Here is a 19,300-nt window from a genome sequence, read left to right on the forward strand (position 1 = left end):
AAATGATGGTTCTGTGTTTGTAGAGACTCAAAGTACTGATTTTGTTTTTGTTCATAAGCAAGGCATTTTTGTATAGCGATTTCTAGAGTTAGATACTTATCTTGTGAAAGTTCTTCCCTCAAATTTTTATCAGATAGTCCGGAAATTAATTGATGCATTATCACAGTGTCTCTGAAATCACCATAATCACAGCCTTGTGGTATTAACTTGAGATTTGTAATAAAATCAGAGATGGGCCCTCCGTTTCTCTGACAAGAGTTAAATCTTTCCAGCATCTCACCGGACTGACTGTTACAGCGTTTAGCAAATTTTTTGAGTATAACATCTACTTTGGTGTTGTCCTCACCTTCTAAGTAATTAAAGCAATTATAGATTTCTCCAGCTTCATGTCCTCCTGTTGAGAGTAGTAGGGCTATTTTCGTTGCGTCAGAAACAGTGCTTACATCATTAGCTGTGATAAATATTTGAAACAGCTGTTCAAATATTTTCCAGTTATAACTTAAATTACCGGTTGTTTCCAGCTGCCATGGAGTTCCAACAAGTTCCATAGAATCAGTTAGTCATCGATGATCCATTTGCCGCGAAGTCTTCCACAGTCGAATATCCGGTTTAAGTTTTTCTTCTCTTGTTGGTGTCTAGCTAGCTTTCTGAAATCACTCCTGGTATCATACGTTATTCTTTAAGTCTGAATAACGATTGTAGACTTCCAGTTAATACAAATACTTTATTCAATGGGTTTGTTCTGTTTCCAGAGCTTAACTAGATATGATACAGTCAAGAGGTATGACCAGTGAAGCGCAGGTAAACTGCCTATGCTGAGCTGTCTCTGTCTGCTGCTGTTCACTAGCCCTGTGCTTCTGATAGAGGCGGATCCTCCCTTTGGCTGGACCCATTATACCCGTCTCTGATGCTGCCCTCTAGTGATAATGTGGCTGTTACATCTGTCTGTAGTCCCCGGTGTATGTGCTGATGTATGTACAGATGTACAGATCACTACACCAGTCTCTGATTGGCCCAGTCATTCTCCCCTTCCTCGGGGACTAGCACGATGGCAGAGTGCTGTGCCCTGCTCCGGCGCCGAATGCCGGCCCTGCACGGCCAGCGCAGGTCCACGCATGTGTGCCACGGCCTGGATGGGTCCGTGCACGCGTGCCATTATCGTCTCCGCGCCGTCCCCTGGGCAACATGGCGGAGCCCTACAGGGGCCTGCCCCCCCCCCCCCCCCCCCCCCATCCCCTGGAATGAGCGCGTCCGCTGATTGGTTGCCCCCAATTGCACGCCTGGTCAGCGTGGAGGCCCCTCCTGTAGTTGCCCCACCCCCCACTACCAGGACGGCCCCCGCAGCCAGAATGCTGAGGTCTTGCTGGGTAGGACCACATGTGAACCACGCTGGCGGAACTCGGCTGGCACTCAGCCCGTCGAGTGCAGAGAATCGCCGCGGGTGCCGCTTTCAACGACCTCCGACCGGTGGCGTGGCAGCCGGGCCGGCGTGATTGGCACCGATTCTCTGGCCCCCCAACCCCCCGGCAATTCTCCGACCCGGCGTTGGCTCGGAGAATCCCACCCAAGAGGTTAGCTTGTTGCATCGCCAAGTCAACACTACTATTTCCTTCTTCTCACAACTGGGCGATCTATTATGTTTCATTTGCAACGTTATTGTTTTAGCTACTTTTCTTTCCGCTTTCTTGGTCGTTTATTTATTTCTCAGGTTTTATTCGCATATTTGTTTTTTCACACCATGATTTACACATCCTCTTTTCTTCCTGTAGGCCTGCTTGATCTCTTCAGTCAGGAAACTGTTTAGTTTTACATAGTTTAACTCCTGCCTCTGTAAAGAACATCCAGAGGTCAAGAAAAGTGTTATTTTTCAAATGCAAATCATTCATCATTCTTTCCTTATACCATCTGTAACGTGTGTGATGCTGATTCCATCTGATCTCCTTCCTCCTTATTCCCCCCATTACTCCATTCCCATCTCCCAAACACTGACCTCTGTTTCTAGCAATTTTTGGTTTCATACCAGATTTTCAGCATTTAAATCCTTTCATGTTGAATTCCTTCAAATCCCAATGCTTGGCCTTTGGTGAGGGTCAGATGGAAGGTTTCAAACACTGTAGTTATCTCGAGCACCCTGTGCAATGTTTTGCAACTCCCATTTTGGAAAAATAATCACATTAGTAAAACTGAGGTGCAGTGCAGTTGGCAATTCTTTCTGCCACTTACTTTGAATGTGAGATTCCTTTATTCCAAATTCAAATGTCAGCTCCGTATCTTTGGTCACATTACCAACCCGTTTCACAAACTTATTCGCTGCTTGTTCCTCGTATTCAAAGTACCTAAGGATAAGGAGGCAAAAGAAAATAGTTTTTTTTTCCTCTTGCTGGTAGAGTGAATGAAAACAAAAACTTGCCTTTTATTTGGCTTGCTTAACAGAACAAAACATCCCGAGGTGTTTCGCAGGAATGTCATCGGACAGAAGAAAAATTACTCTGAGGCACAAAAGTGCAGGTGACCAAATCCTTGGTCAGAGAGATGGACCTTCAGGAATATTTTCAAGAAAGAAAATGAGGTGGAAAGGTGGAGAAGTTTAGAACGGAAATTCCGGATCTTAGGCCTGGACAGATTTAAAATCTGGATGCCAATGTTCACAGAGTTGTTATAGTGCAGAAGGCTGCCATGAGGCCTGTTGTGTCTGCATGGGCTCTCTGAATAAGCAATTCGCCTGATGCCATTCCCCGCCTTCTCCCTGTAATCCGACACATTCTTCCTGTTCAGATAACAGTCTAATTTCCCTTTTAAATGCTTTGATCGAACCTGCCTCCACCACACTCACATGCAACGCATTCCAGACTTTAACCCCTCGCTCCACAGATGCTTCCTGACCTGCTGAGCATTTCCAGCAGTAATTTGATTTTATGATCTCAACATTACATATTTTAAGTGTCAAGCAAAAGGGATAATTTCTTCAATGATAAAGGTAAAGTCATTCACAGTGGCCTTGCTTGCACAGACTGACATAAGCGAATGTTCCTATTGCTGTTAGGACCTCACCTGGTAGATGCCAGTATGATGTTGAAGGTGAAAGGTTGTCACCCTAAGTATTGGAAATATGACCTCATTTGTGGGTCACTGCACCCAATGTGGAAGGTTCAACCATTACTCACATAGCGTTTGAAACTCATTGTGAACCTCCATCTTCTGCCTGTTTTGCCACATCTCTTACCATCATCAAATGTTTTCTCAAAATATCTCTCTTCAACTGCAACTTCATATCCCTCAACTCCTCCCTTTACCTGACAGGTTCCTCTTTTCCATGCTCCCTTCTGTGATTTGCCGAGAGATATTTTGCTGAATTTAAGACGTTATATCTGTAGGGCACAACTGATGACTTTCAATGAATTACAAGGGAGATGTCCACTCTTGGGCAATCATTTGATACTACATACACTAATTTCTCAGAGAAGTACACTCACATCTGTTCAGGTACTACAAAGGTGACAGTGGTATCGGTCGCAATTACATCATCCTCCAAAGTGGCCTGAATCTCTTTCGGTAAATTAATTGGATCAACAATGTTGACCTGGAATGAGAAATGATACCAGATGACAATGCAGCAAGGAAAAGATAAAAGTAAAAATGGAAGGTTCAGGCTAGGTGCACTTGAATGGACATTTCAAAATCTTGGCATTGTACCAAAGATGTGCTGTTCCTCAAAACCCAGTAAAAGACAGAGTCCACAACCTTGCATCATTTAGGAGTTTTGAGTGAGGGATTGACTAATTATTTCATGTTCACACTTCACTAAATTGTGCGACAAAAGGCACAATGATGCAGGCATTCTGACAAAGTCTGACTTCAGAAAACCTGGCATTATGTAAATTTTCTCTTGAAGACCCTGGGGTACTGGCCATGCAGGCCATCCATGTGCAAGATAAGAGACTTCCGTTTCTGTGTCATGAGGTATAGCAACACCAGTTGGAACTCCGGTGTATCCCAAATGTTTGATCGGCCAGTTTTCATTGTGTAGTGAGGAGAATGAAGCACAGCCTGGCAGAAATTGAGAAACTATCAATCCAAGAACGCTTGTCAGCCCGGTTTTCAAGTCAATAGCCTAGTTATGATGGGTGCATGCATGTCCATGAAGGTTGAGCATCCTTGAAAGGATGTTGACAAAACTGACATGTCAGAGGTTATCTGTAATCAACTCTTAAGTAGGATGAAAAACACTGACCATGTGACAGGGTTTCTCAGTACTGGGATCTTCACTGGCTAATAATGCTGGGAACACATCACCTGGAGAGGGTTCAGTAAAAACTATGAGTGCAATAGATATATGTCCAGTCGTAGGGTGGAATCCGCTCTTAATGGTGGGACAATTGAATTGCAAAGCAGTTTTTGATTGAGCGGACTTTACCAGGGCCCTATCCCGGGGGGAAACCACTGCAATAGTAACCTGCCTCTGAGCTCCCTGGCCACGCACGGAGAGCATGCCAGCCAATGTATCCTGTCTTGTCAAAGGAAGGATGACAAAGTAGAGGGATTATGACATTGGTTACAATGGTTCACCAGCACTGGGATTTCTGAGTCTGCAGCAGGCAAAGCAATGGAGAGGAGATCTGGGAAGGCTGGCCTCCCAGGCCTCTCACTCTTTCCTGGAAGTTCTGCTGCAGGGTCTGAGGAACTGCAGCAGTGATCGCTCCCAAGGATGGAAGGAAGAGAAAGTATTTCTGAGCACGAAGGCATAGATGAAATTGGCTGCGACAGTTAGCAGCAGGAGTGTGGCCCCCCCCCCCAAACTGGAGACAATGCACCAAGAGGATCTGAGACAAGAAAGGAGAGTGGCATTACCACTCTCTGCTGTCAAGCTTCAGACTCTGACTTGGCCAACGTTCGCCTGCACAGAATGCCTCAGCACAACACATTTTGCAGCTCTGCTCATGTGAGGTGCTCTGCATGGCACCTCACATCCCCATCAGTACAGCTAATATTCACTCAACCTTTTTCAATTGCCCCTTTAAACTCATGCCTCATAGTCACCTTTCACAAATGATGTCCTTTCCTGATAGCCATACAAGCCATTAGCGGAAAAGATGGCATATAACATAGCGAGAGGCAGAGATTTGGGTGGAGGGTGGGGGGGGGGGGGGGGGGGGGGGGGGGGGGGGGGGGGAAGAGATATTGGTACTGCAGTTCCAGCACCTTGTCAGCCACTGGCAATGCATGTGCACCTCCCCCAATAATCGTTTTTCAGGAGGCCGCTGATGTCAGCAGTGGCCTGCCACTTGAGCTCCGTGAGGCACTGATGCTCAGGCAGGGTGAGAGAGCTGATCCTCAGCCTATACACCCTGTATTGGTGGCTCTCGCCTTCTTTCAGCTGAATCTCAATGTCCATCCCTTCTGCATTGAGGTGAGGAGAAGGCAGCTGCTGCTGCCGGGGTTGCTGATGGTGGTGTGGTCTCTGCTTTAGCCCTGGGAAGAAGTGGAAGTTGGAGCTGGACAAGCTGTTTCCAGGTGACGGCTGGCAGCAGAGAGGTATAGCTGAAGGTGAGTGATGTGTTAGGCAGATGAAGTGCTTGCCAAAAAGTTGGCAATCACCTGTCAAGCAGTAATAGCACTCGAGAAGTGCTTTCAACAACAATCTCTCAAAAGTCACGATGGAACCTTTCCAGCTTATCAGTTTCACTGAAGAAACTCTCCTCTCAGTGCAATTATCTCAGTGACCCTGGTGAGGTGCAGACATGGCAAGCAAACTGTGCACTGTTGAGGAATTCAAGGTCAAAGAGGCTCTGAATTGACTTTTTAATTCACCTCAATTACCTTTCAGTGCTGTACTACCTCACATTGTGCATTCCCTCACTGAACTAATAGGGGAGTTTAAAAAGCTGTGGCTTAATTTACTAGACATATTTCTAGAAGAGTTGTTTAAATATCTTTCAGTACACATATTACATTTTTAAGTGAAGTAACTAGCAGCATTATCATTTCCCCTCCTTCCCCTGTGTTCTTACCCTTCCTCCTGTCTGATCTGCCAGTTTGCCAAGTTCTGCCAGCCGACAGTCTGTGCCTTCTATTGTCAGAACCGATACAATCACCCTAGAGCAAGGACAGAAATAGTGACACTGCAGAACAGGTTTCTGTGTTTCCATGACTTTACAACTAGGAATTATGCTGACGTATACATTTAGAGTTATAGAGGTTTGTAATGGGATCTCGGATTGGTGCATATTGAATAAATGTAAAATTATATACTTGGAAATGGAGTTTTATTAAAGCCATGATGCACATTGAGAAACACAGGGCAAAAAACAAATGAAACTTGAGAAATGGTGGTTAGGAAACACCAAGATTATAAAATATTCTAGGAAGGAACAAAGTCGAACGTAGATCAGGGATTGCATGGGTTTGATGCCAATGCAGCAGGACACTGTACAATTCCAATCTTCATTTCAACATAGTAAGGGCATAGAGAGAAGGGAGACTGTGTAGGAGGGGACATTTGGAGCACAGAATAAACACAAGAGGAAGAATCAGAGAAAATTGAAGAAGGCCAGAAACGTGTGAAGGCAAGTTATAGATGAAGGAAGCTAAAGGTGGTGAAGGATAAGATGACAAGCTACCTGGGAGTGTGAGAGAAAAACGTTCCCAGATATGGGAATATTCAAGCCTGGACAGACTTTTGCAAGCTAGTCTCATCCAAACTAGCATCTTAGAGTAACACAGGGACACGATTCATATTTACATGATTTTTAAACAACTCTGAAGTGAGTGCCATTCTACTTGTGATGGATCAAAAGTACGGAAAGTTGATGCATTTACCTACTAAATAACAGTTACTTCATAAAGATTATTCATTGCTTATGAAATGCTTTCACATTTTTCCTGAACATGATAAAACACCATATAAATATAAATTCTACATTCCACAATTTAAAAATAAAACAATTAACAATAACTATTTTTAAAAATGGGGAATGCAAAATAAGACTACCTACCCACTTAAGGCTGCTTGCTCTCCTACATTAGTGTAAAACTGACTGGAACACTTGTACACATCTTCCTCCACACTCTCCAGGTATCCAAGGCCTGTGTTTGCCCTCCCGTCTGTGCAGATGATGACCTAAAGCAAGCAGAATTCACCGTGGTTATAGACCTGTCTTTACAGAAGCAACATGTTTGTTGAGAACCCAGCCTTCTGTTGGAGACATAGCACAGATGATTGTCCCCAAGCTCCCATAATTGCCTGCAATAGCACTTGAGGGCAGACTGAAAAGCATGCCAGTATATGATGTGAATGAGGAGCGTTAACTCCCCATGACCTGCTGCATAAAGGCAGGCTGAGCTTTGTACTGAGGCCATGATACCAATTGAGTAGCCCATGACTGGATTCCAAATCTGTACTGGGTTAGCTGATTTCAAACATTGCAATTTGTCTCATATTATCTCTTCTTACTCCATATTGGTAACCAAGAATCCCAATTAGAAGGCAGGGGTAAATGTAACATCTGGCAAGTTGAAGATTGTGGCTGAATAACCAGCCACACTTCATAACCATCAAACAACAAAACAAAGTCACTTTGGAAAAAGTGCCGGAGAGTAACCAGCACCCTTGGAACTATAGTGTCTTCAAAAGAGGAGGTGAACAAGCTTTTTCTTTTAAATTTAGCCATTTTTGGGTTCCTCTAGAAACATGGTATTCCCATGTGGCCTATTTGTACAGTCAAGTGCTATTGCCACATTTGAACTGGTTGTTAAGAGGGCAGCAGAGCTGAAAAGCATTGTCTTTTGCTGCCCTTGGTTGCAAAGTAATATCGAGAGCACAGTGTGTGAAAGAATCATGGGTGTGAGCTTCCACTAGGCCCCTCCAAAAGACCACGGGATATAGGAGCAGAAGCAAGCCATTCGGCCCATCAGGTTTGCTCCGCCATTTGGTCATGCCCCTCATCCCTATTTTCCTGCCTTCTCCTCATAACCCCTGATCCCTTTATTAGGTTTTAAAAAAAATATTTTTATTCTCTTTTTTCACATTTTCTCCCAAATTTACACTCACCAACAATAAACAATAATCAGTAATGAATGCAATGTCAATCCCCATATCAATAACAATGATCCCATTCTCCCACTAGATCCCAGACATTAGCCCACATGTTAACATAAACAAATGACAAAAAGGGATCAGGAATCACCCATAGTCACCATTAACACATACAGACCCCGTCCTCCCAACTCTCCTAACCGCCCCCCCCACTAATGTTTGATGTAATCCAATTCTCGAAAGTGCATAATGATTAACACCCATGAATTGTAGAACCCCTCCATTCTTCCCCTCAGTTCAAGTTTGACCTTCTCAAGAGTCAGGAATTCCAGCAGGTCACCCCGCCACTCCAGGGCACAGGGTGGAGAGGTTGATCTCATTCCAACAGGATCCGCCTTCGGGCGACCAACGAGGCAAAGGCTGGGTCAGAGGGATTGACTCCCACCTGCACAACATCTACCTCTGCACCTGTTACCAACCGCGGCTGGTCCGACACCCCAGATATGGCCTCCCGAGGGCCCGGATCCAGTTTCACATGCACCACTTTAGAGATTACCCGAAAACCTCCTTCCAATAATCCTCCAGTTTTGGACAGGACCAAAACATATGAACGTAGTTTGCGGGTCCCCCCCTGCAACATTCACACACATCTTCTACCCCCTCAAAGAATCAGCTCATCCTTGCCCTTGTGAGGTGTGCTCTATATACCATCTTCAGCTGTATCAGCCCCAATCTCATGCACAATGTGAAGGCATTCACCCTCCGGAGCACCTCACACCAAAATCCCTTCTCCATACCCTCTCCCAACTCTTCCTCCCACTTTGCCTTGATCCCATCCAGCGGTGCCTTCTCTTCTTTCAAAATAGCCCCGTGAACCGCCGACACTACCCACTTCTCCAGCCCCGCTGTCGTCAACATCTCCAGCAATGTGGAGGCTGGCTCCACCTCCACCGGGAAGCTCTGTATCTCCTTCTTGGCAAAGTCTCCAACCTGCATATATCTAAATATTTCCCCAGCTCCAGCCCATACTTCGTTCCAGATCCTTCAATCCTGCAAACGGACACTCAAGAAACAAATCTTTTAGCGTCCTAATTCCTTTCTCCTCCCATCTCCAAAAATTTTCATCCCACATCCTTAGCTCAAATCTATGGTTCCTCCGAATCAACATTTCCCTTGACCCTGCCCCCAACCTGAAGTGCTGGCGAAATAGTCTCCAAATTCTCAACAAAGCTATTACTATCGGACTCCCTGAGTATTTCCCCGAGGCTGTCGGGAGCGGCGCTGTTGCTAGCGCCTTCAATGCCGATGCCCTACACAAACTTCTCCTCCATTTTGATCCACTGGGAGTCATCCCCTCTGACCCAGCTCCACATTTGTCGGCCAGTAGTAATACATCAGGTTCGGAAGACCCAAACCCCCTGCCTGCCTTCCTCTCTATAGTAGCACCTTTCTAATTCTGACCACCTTCCCTCCCCATATAAACGAGGTAATTATCCCTTTAATCTCTTTACAAAATGCCTTTAGCAGGAAAATCAGGCATTGGAAAATGAACAGAAATCGCGGCAATACGTTCATTTTAATTGCCTATATCCGGCCCACCAGAGACTGAGGGAGGCCATCCCACCTTGCCAGATCTGCTTTCACTCTCCCCACCAAACTAGAAATGTTGTACCTATGGAGCCCTCCCCCCACAATCCCGAGCAACCTGCACTCCCAGGTATCTAAAGTGAGTCCCTGCCATACGGAATGGCAGCCCCCCCACTCCTGCCCCCACCCCCAGCCGAGACACCACAAAATACTCACTCTTGTCTAGAATTAATTTGTACCCCGAGGAAGACCCAAACGCCCGAAGCAGCTCCAGTATTTCCCCGATTGACACACTCGGTTCCGACACGTATAATAACAAGTCATTGGCATATAAGGACACCCTATGCTCTATTCCCCGCCCCCCCTCCCCTTCACTATCCCTTTCCATTCCCCAAACTTCTCAACGCAATGGCCAATGGCTCAATCGCAGGGGGGACGTAGGACATCCCTGCCTAGTCCCACGGTGGAGAGAAAAGTATTCCGAGCTGATGTTATTTGTGCGGACACTCGCCCTTGGCTCCTTATACAGTGGCTTTACCCAGTTCACAAATCATGCTCCAAACCACTCGAGAACTGCCATCAGGTACTCCTATTCTACCCAGTCAAACGCGTCCAATTGGACTCGAGTCATGAAGAAGTTCCATATAATCAGGCTTTAATCAACTAGTTGTGTGCCCGACAGTCGACTTACAGAGAAAGGCCGACTGCCGGGTCCTACGGGTTCTTATACCCCGCCTCGTAGGCGGGACTACTTGCCTCTCGGCCAATGGGTGGGAAGTCACATGACTAGCCTCAACCAATCAGCAGAGAGGCACATGACCGACCTGAGCCAATAGCAGATAGGTACCGTAAAACTCCTAGTTATACCACCACAGCCATAAACACTCTTTTTCCATCCCCTCCGCCGGTGTCATAACCACATTCAATACCCTCCTAATGTTTGAAAAGAGCTGCCTCCCTCCCACAAACCCCATTTGATCTTCACCTATCATCTTCGGGAGGCATTCCTCTCGCCTACCTGCCGGTACCTTCGCCAATATCTTTGTGTCCACGTTTAAAAGTGATATAGGCCGATACGACCCACACTTCATCGGAATTTTATCTCTTTTAAGCAATGGGGAAATCGATGCCTGCCCCAAAATTTGTGGTAACACCCCCTTCCCTATCGCCTCCTCAAACATCCCCACCATTAGCGATAAATATTCCACCAGAAACCCATCTGGCCCTGCCACCTTCCCCGACTGTATCCTCCCAATCGTATCTTTTATCTCCTGCTCCACTACTGCCCCTTCTAATGTAGCCCTGTTCCCTTCTCTTAACCTCGGGTGCCAACCTGGCAGTGCCAACCTCTGCCAGAGGGCAGTGCTAGGCGACTGCCCTAACATGTGTCTCTACCCCCCCTCCCCATGGGCTATACTTACCTCTGCGCTCCATTGGGATCCCCTCGATCGTGTCATGCCTGGCCAAACCAGTTGGAAACCTTGCTGACACGATGAATATTTAGTGAGGGGGGATCATTTGGTGGCAGGGGTTGGTGCGGTAATAACATTCAAATCCATCTTAATGTATTAAAATGAAGTTCACCCCCAAACCGGCGAGGTTCTGGGAAAATCGGGAAACGCGATTTCTCTGGCGAGAATCTAGGGCAGGATTCTCCCATCTGTGGACTAAGTCCACACACACACCAGAAAATGGACGAGAATCACTCTGGACTTTTTCCTCGAAGGTCCGGAGTGTTTCCCAGTTCTCCAGGGGGCTAGCAGGGCCCCGGCATGCATCCTGCAGCTCTGGCTGCTGGCGGGGCCCTGCCAGCCAGACCGCGCGCCCGCGCATGCGCACAACGGCCGCAAGCAGGTCCGTGCATGCTTGCAGCGTCCCACCTCGGCACGAGCACCGGCAACATGGCGGAGCCACACAGCGGGCCCACACAGAGGAAGGTCGGTCCCCCCCCCCCCCCCCCCCCCCCCCCAGATTGCGATGGCCTGCCGATCGGTGGCCCCTGATGCAGGCTCAAGGTTGGGAACAATGTTGGATGGAAACCAGCATTAAACAAATTTATAAAATCTAGCCTTTTCATGAGATTATGGGTGAGAGTTTCTACACAACCCGCCAGATGTAGACCAGAAGACCCCACCATTGTGAAGGGGGTTTCCTGTTGAATGCACTATTTGCTGCCGGGAAACACACAGCGGGAATGCGCCATCAGTGGTACCGGTAGGTTCTGATACGAACCGACATGAATGGCCAGAATGTTCGTCCCACAAGTTAAAATAACATATTCTGATAGTGCAGAAGGAAGCCATTTGGCTCTTGTTTACTCTTTGAAAGCATCAAGCTGACTCCAGCTCCTTCCTATAGTTTTGATTCTGATCCACAATTACTTAAATCATAAATGCCATGTCACTCACCTTTGACCCTGGTTTCTTTGATGCTATTGACACTGAGACAAGTGCAGCTGGACCTAGGGCGGTTGCACCTTGTTCTCGCATTCTGTAGAGATTAATAAAGACAGGAGATCATCAAGATAAAGCACAGCTCTGTCCTGGCCTGCGTTGAGTTAGCTGGTCAAGGACAAGACCTATATTTGTCTAGGAAGAGAGAAAAAAAAGAGGAGCGTGTTTCCATTCAGCCGAGAGACTGCTGCTGGGCAGTGTATGTACATTATCTGAAGCCAGGATTGACTGTGAATGGCCCATACTATCAAACCAGCTTTCAGATATACTTGCTAATTTGGTAACTTGTCCATTTAGAGCTGGCTTCCATCAGGAGTCAGTCACCTCAGCAAAAAAGTTGGGATCAAACAAAAAGATGCAGGACAAAAGGAGCTAGATCAGCCAGGCCATAAGAGCTAGTCAAATGCTCTACCTCATGGGCCTGAAATTAGCAGAACTCGCCAGCAAGGTTGTTTACTTGTTTGAAGAACATACAGTCTCTAGTTAAAAGATATGTAGACAAGATTAGAATTTAAACAATGTTCTGTGTACTGACTAACTGTAATAAGCAGTCTCTATCTGTGACTTGGTGGAGAGAGTTGTGCTTTCTGTCCCTGTGATTGCTGCATTAGAGTTTTTTTAGACGTGTGTTAGAGCTGAAAGCTGTATTAGAGGAATGTGCGACTCCAATAATATCTTTGGGGTAGTTCCCTCCATGCTTGAATAATAAATAAACTATTGTAGCCTGTCCCTGGGTCTTCTGTGGATGTCCACCACAAAAGGTAGCCCAAAGACAAGAATAGGCTGATTGGCTCACCGAAGTTCCAGCTCTAGTATTCAAACACTGTTAGCCCAGTATCTAACTAGGTATGAATGCTCCTAATCATCTGCTCCTGTACAATTATGCTTGGAAAATTACTCCAGGTTCCTTTCAGCTTTTATATGAACAAGTTCCTACTGTATTTTCCTACCCTATACCCTGTCTGATTTTTAAACAGGGGGCAAAGGGAAATGCGCTTATAACAGAAAAAGAAATGAGGAAGGGTGAGATTGAATTTTGAAAAAAGTGAGGATAAACTACATGGTTTTCCCTTGCTTCCATTTTTTTGAACAAAATTAGTTTCTAGTGAACCGCGTTCTGAGAATGTACACAGGTGGCCCTTTGAAGCCTTGACTATTCCTTCAACCCTGGCTGTGGGAGAATATTTCGAAGTAACTCTGCCTGGCAGGGGGCTGTGCTCTCTTGACATTAGACAAGCCAATTGCATAAGAAAAAGAATGAGTGCCCATTCAATTGTGCTCAACGTTCAATTAGTGAACAGTTAATGCAATACTTACCCATGGACCCGGTAACTTAGTGCATGAAGGCTTTCTGCAATGCATCGTGGGACAGGATACTCGCTCCCTCTTGCCTTTAGATAGTCGGAATCCAATAGCTGATAATCACTCAGCCTTGTGGGCTCACACAGACCATCCCCATAGATTGTTACCTGGAGAGAAGAAGAGGTACTTAATAAGACCTGGAGTTTTTCCTCAATTGTTCTGGTTTGCTCAGCTCAATTGATGGTGGAATTTTAAGTGCAAGTGACATTCAGCATCACTAGAGTTACCCCATCTTTTCAGTTAGTTTAAAATACATGGCACCAGCGATCGTCGTTGCCCACAAAACTGTCCACATCCCCAGAATGAAATCATCACCATTGGAAGTTTCCACTAATTGCCCTCATTAGCAGAGTTTTGAGGACACTTTAAAAATTAACCTGGGTCTTTCGGACTCAAGGACATTAAATAAAACATTTCAAATAGGGTACTTGGATTTTTTCTATTTACCAAGAGACTGACTACCTGAACATAAGAAGCAAATGGTTCTTTTTCTCTGAAAGTAATTTTCAGTATTTTAATATCTAATTATGCACAGATGGTGAATTGATACTATGATTTTTTTTAAATTGTGATTAAACCTGGCTATATTAATCAAATTGTACACATTACCACTTTTAAATACTGTATGTCAGGGAGTATTTTAAAGCAATTTTTTCAAGGAAGGATTACATTTTAAAACGCTGCCTGATTGTGCTAATCAGAGTTTGCTTTGCATGTGATTGTGCAGGAAATGAAATGAAAAAGAACACTTTTCAAAATGGAGACAATTTTGGGTGCAATTTATGTCCATTTCACCAAGCGCACCCAAAACAAAATATTTATCCCAAGTTGATTTACTAAGTTTGAGATTAGAGTTAGACCTCAGTATGAAATGATCCCACAGGCCAAGGATCTCAATTTTGTATTCAAATTTCAGCCTTGACTTAAAACTTCAACTCTCCTATGAAAATGCTTGAAAAGTAAATCTGAGTTGATATGTATTATTTATTTTCCATTTAATGGTACACCCCATAACTACGCCTATTTATTTCTAAGAAGTAGTGTTAACAAGTAATGGTTGCTAAGGGGGGCACTTTCAAACTGGGAGTTCATTAGGCTGGAAAGACAGTCTGGTATATCTCTCATCCAGAAAACTCTGCTATCTGATATACCTACCCATCAATCCATGTCAGTTTACTTGTTCACTGTACCATCCACATTATTTCCTAAATGTCACTATACCTCATCATTAAATGTAACCAAGGCGACTCGCTTTTGCGGACTGGTTTGTGTCATGTGATTCAAAGATCTCAGGATGGCTTCTTGAACACTCTGTAGCAAAGAAAACGTGTGGTCAGTTCAACCAATGATGCACAACAGTTTCTGCACCAGGCCATACCAAATATTGGCTCGCCGATATCAAAGGCATGGAGCAATGAGAAATAATGAACATCACAAAATATATCAACTGCCTCTGGGAGAGTTCTCCATTCTGTTTATTTCATATTGCAGGGTGAATTATTCCCCAAAAACGTGCTTTATTTTTAATGAGGCCCAGACCATCACTACAGTGCTGAAAATTCTTCATTCCAAAGTTGATGACATGACCACATAAGCGTATTTCTAAACGTCACTCATTGTTGTAAAAACATGAACACCTATTGTTGTATCAATTAAAATAGAGAATAAGTTGATCCAATATCCCAAGTTATACAATGGCCCCTGTGATGCTCAAACCTTGGGAGCGTTGTCTGTAGTGGACAACAGGCCAGGTATGAATGGTGAAGTAATCAGTAGAGGGGTCTCAATATTCTTGAGTATTTCTTGTTTAATTTTAAGAATTCGAGGATGTTTATACAGAACAAACCTTCAGGATATTAAGGGGGTGAGACGGATTTACGATGAGGTAGATTGAGTCTGGTCTCAAAAGAATTGGGGGTAATTTGAATTGGGTGACACTATGAAACAGGTGATGTTCATTCTCCAGCTCTCTATATCTCCTTTCACTGACTTTAATGGAAAAATGAATCAAGTGTGGCATACAATGGACGATATTGTCTGTTTTATACCAACACGGCTAACATTACCCTCAGGGGCTTGCTGAGCTGAATAGTCATTGTCGTGGGGCCTATACACTGACCAAATAGTGAACCCAAATCTACCTTCAACAACAAAGAAAGTGGACAGATTCTGTTCTCCTTCCTCCCCTGCCTGGTTTCTACGCAAAGACCCAACTGAAGTCAGGACCCAGCTATCGTGCCTGTGAATCTTTGATACCAAAAGCTATCTAAAGGGTGGTATTGGGAAAATTTGAAAAAAGAAGTTTACAGAACCAGGGATCGTGTCACGGGGATTAAGTGATGCTAGCAGCCCAAGTTTGGACAGAGAATGCCAATTAGATTTTTGATCATGGGATATTAGATTGGATTTGTTTATTGTCACGTGTACTGAGGTACGGTGAAAAGTATTTTTCTGCGAGCAGCTCAAACAGATCATTTAGTGCCTCACAAACCTCATTGAGTTCTTCGAGAAGGTGACCAAACAAGCAAATGCGGAGAATCGTAAAGGCTGCCGTGGGACAGGCCGTGACCCATGGCAGCCTTCACGGCCACTTCCGGGGCCAATTATCCCCCCCGGGCAGGGCTAGGAGCGCGGCCCCGTGCGTCACGGAGGCGCGGCCTTGACAATGGTCGTCAAGGCCGCACGTCAAGCGTCACGGCGGCTGATGCAGCCGATGACGTCAGCCGCGCATGCGCAGTTGCCGTCTTTCTCCTCAGCCGCCCGGCAAGACGTGGCGGCTTGATCTTGCCGGGCGGCGGAGGGGAAAGAGTGCGTCTGTTTTGGACGCTGGCCCGATGATCGGTGGGCACCGATTGCGGGCCTGTTCCCTCCCGAGCACAGTCGTGGTGCTCCCGTGCCAATCGGGCCTCTAGATGCCCCAAATGGGCACCTGGCACCCGTTTCACGATGGCAGCGAGCAGGTGTGTTTGCTGCCATGGTGAAACGGGCGTGAAGGCCCAGCTGCTCGGCCCATCGGACTCGGAGAATCGCCGCTCGCCGTAAAAAACGGCGAGAGGCGATTCGTGGCGTGGGGGGGGGGGGGGGGGGGGTGGGAGAATAGCGGGAGGGCGTGAAAATGTCGGGAGGCCCTCCCGCTATTCTCCCACCCGACATGGGGGTGGAGAATCGAGCCCATGGAGTTGTGGACAGTGCAGAAGGATGTTACAAGTTACAGAGGGACATAGATAAGCTGCAAAGCTGGGCTGACAGGTGGCAAATGAAGTTTAATGCAGAAAAGTGTGAGGTGATTCATTTTGGAAGGAATAACAGGAAGACAGAGTACTGGGCTAATGGTAAGATTCTTGGTAGTGTGGGCGAGCAGAGAGATCTCGGTGTCCATGCCCATAGATCCCTGAAAGTTGCCACCCAGGTTGAGAGGGTTGTTAAGAAGGCGTACGGTGTGTGTGTTAGCTTTGATTGGTAGAGGAATTGAGTTCTGGAGCCATGAGGTCATGTTGCAGTTGTACAAAACTCTGGTCTGGACGCATTTGGAGTATTGCGTGCAGTTCTGGTCGCCGCATTATAGGAAGGATGTGGAAGCATTGGAAAGAGTACAGAGGAGATTTACAAGGATGTTGCCTGGTATGGAGGGAAGATCTTATGAGGAAAGGCTGAAGGACTTGAGGCTGTTTTCGTTAGAGAGAAGAAGATTAAGAGGTGACTTAATTGAGGCATACAAGATGATCAAAGGATTAGATAGGGTGGACATTGAGAGTCCTTTTCCTCGGATGGTGATGTCCAGCACGAGGGGACATAGCTTTAAATTGAGGGGAGATAGATATAGGACAGATGTCAGAGGTAGGTTCTTTACTCAGAGAGTAGTAAGGGCGTGGAATGCCCTGCCTGCAACAGTAGTGGACTTGCCAACACTAAACGCATTCAAATGGTCATTAGATAGGCATATGGGCGATAAGGGAATAGTGTAGAGGGACTTTAGAGGGGTTTCACAGGACGGCGCAACATCGAGGGCCGAAGGGCCTGTACTGCGCTGTAATGTTCTATGTTCTAAAAGAAAATAAAAAGAAAATACGTAATAGGGCAACACAAGGTACACAATGTAAATACATTTCACTGGCATCAGGTGAAGCATAATCAGGTCAGTCCATAAGAGGATTGTTTAGGAGTCTGGTAACATTGGGGAAGAAGCTGTTTTTGAGTCTGATCATGCATTTTGCAGGCTTTTGCATCTCCTGCCCGATGGAAGAAGTTGGAAGAATGAGTTAGCCGAGTGGGAGGGGTCTGTGATTATGCTGCCCGCTTTCCCCAGGCAGCGGGAGGTGTAGATAGTCAATGGATCGGACGCAGGTTTGCGTGATGGACTGGGCTGTGATCATGACTCTCTGAAGTTTCTTGTGTTCTTGGGCCGAGCAGTTGCCACACCAGGCTGTGATGCAGCCCGATAGGATGCTTTCTATTTGTTCTATTGGTGTGCCTTATTGTGTCAAATATAAAAATACACTCATGCACTTTTGGTTAGAAATAACAGCAGTTACCCATATTGATTCAGATCCAATTGACTGAGATCAGACAATACATTGGACAAAAGGGGTTAAACTCAGGATCACAACGCAAAGTGCACCTTTTCACAAGCTATCGGGAAAGTCATTTTGATTAAAACCGAAACCAGAAAACTCCTTACAGTTCTATCTGTAATTAAAATGACATTTTGGCCCTTGAGAAATGCAAGAAATCCCCTAGTTGTGGCAGAATAGTTTATTTCTGCAGTCTGAGACATCTGCAGTTTGCAAAACAGTCAGAAGAAATATTATGTTGTCAGTGCAGCTAAAGTATGATAATTAGTGGGGCAAAACTTGCACTTAGCCTCCACATTACCATCTTTTTTTCAAATAGTTCCTGATGATGAGAACCTAGCTTCCAAATTTCTGTGTGTCTGAGTTTGTACAGTAGAAAATACAGGGAAAGAGGCCTGGGCCCGGATAATAGGCCCAAGCCTCCTCTATCAGTTTCTCTGTGGCTGTGACTGTCTCAAGGCTTGCTTGTGACTGCAGAGGTATTCCAAGATCCCCAGAGTTCTCCTACTCCGGGGATGGGATCTGCAGTAGGCTGGCATTCCCGAGACTTTTCAGCTTCCTGGCTGTCAGTGGTCTCAGCCCACCTGTCGTCCTGCTCCTCAGCAATTTTGCAAAAAATAGTTTTTCTGTTTTGGCTCCTGTATTAAAGGGGTCAATCACACCTGCAAATCCAAGAATAGTTGTAGAGAACACACTGGGAAATGCGGATTTGGGAAAGTTTAGCAAGGTGGAGGTTTTTGATGGATACAACCTGGTATTTCCAGAGAACTGGAATACAAGGTTTAAAAATAAGCTGTTATGCCATCTCCCTTGGTGTGATCTATCAGTTCCCACTGAAATTCCAGCAGGGGATCAGGACAGCCTGAGTGGAATTTAAGAGTCACACCTCATTAAAGGGATCAGATGTTTTAAAGAGATAGGGATTATAAAACTCGCTCTTTAAAGAGTTAGACGGTGGGATTTTCGGGTGGCGGAGACAGCTCACCGTTGGCTGCCGGCATCTTCTGGTCCTGCCGATGTCTCTGGCATTTTACACGGCTCACCCGTCCTGTCGCAGGGAGTTACCTTTGTTGGAGCTGGAAGATCCCATCAGTGGGAAGGTCGGGAAAACATTCCCAGAGACTTAATAAAGCGACATTGATGACGAACTTTGCAGTTTAAAAGGGGCCCTTCAGGTGGGACCCTCTTGAACAGTGGTGTCAATTCAAAGGGAAAGCTCAGCAAACATTTTCAGAAACATCTTCATTCAAATAAGAAAAATGAAGAATGCAAAATCGGCAAACACTCAAATTCAT

At 45.6% G+C, this 19,300-nt stretch overlaps 2 protein-coding genes across 4 annotated transcripts in view; one reads left to right on the forward strand and one right to left on the reverse strand.

The window, feature by feature from the left end:
• Nucleotides 1-19,300, reverse strand: part of si:dkey-9k7.3 (circularly permutated Ras protein 1) — a 79,875-nt gene that overhangs the window by 14,632 nt on the left and 45,943 nt on the right. For 2 of the 3 annotated variants that reach the window (XM_038807663.1, XM_038807664.1), the window contains exons 9-15: nt 14,656-14,745; nt 13,390-13,541; nt 12,028-12,109; nt 6,993-7,117; nt 6,009-6,093; nt 3,474-3,580; nt 2,224-2,336 (exon numbers count right to left, since the gene is read on the reverse strand). In XM_038807663.1, coding sequence (XP_038663591.1) covers nt 2,224-2,336; nt 3,474-3,580; nt 6,009-6,093; nt 6,993-7,117; nt 12,028-12,109; nt 13,390-13,541; nt 14,656-14,745 — 754 coding nt within the window. The remainder of the gene's footprint in view (nt 1-2,223; nt 2,337-3,473; nt 3,581-6,008; nt 6,094-6,992; nt 7,118-12,027; nt 12,110-13,389; nt 13,542-14,655; nt 14,746-19,300) is intronic. The other variant, XR_005461899.1, reaches the window with a different exon arrangement.
• Nucleotides 11,674-19,300, forward strand: part of LOC119971722 (spexin-like) — a 97,199-nt gene continuing 89,572 nt past the window's right edge. The window contains exon 1 of the mRNA XM_038807666.1: nt 11,674-11,833. The gene's annotated coding sequence lies outside the window, so the exon portion shown is untranslated. The remainder of the gene's footprint in view (nt 11,834-19,300) is intronic.

This window comes from Scyliorhinus canicula, chromosome 9 (genome assembly GCF_902713615.1).
Source record: "Scyliorhinus canicula chromosome 9, sScyCan1.1, whole genome shotgun sequence".
NCBI lineage: Eukaryota > Metazoa > Chordata > Chondrichthyes > Carcharhiniformes > Scyliorhinidae > Scyliorhinus > Scyliorhinus canicula.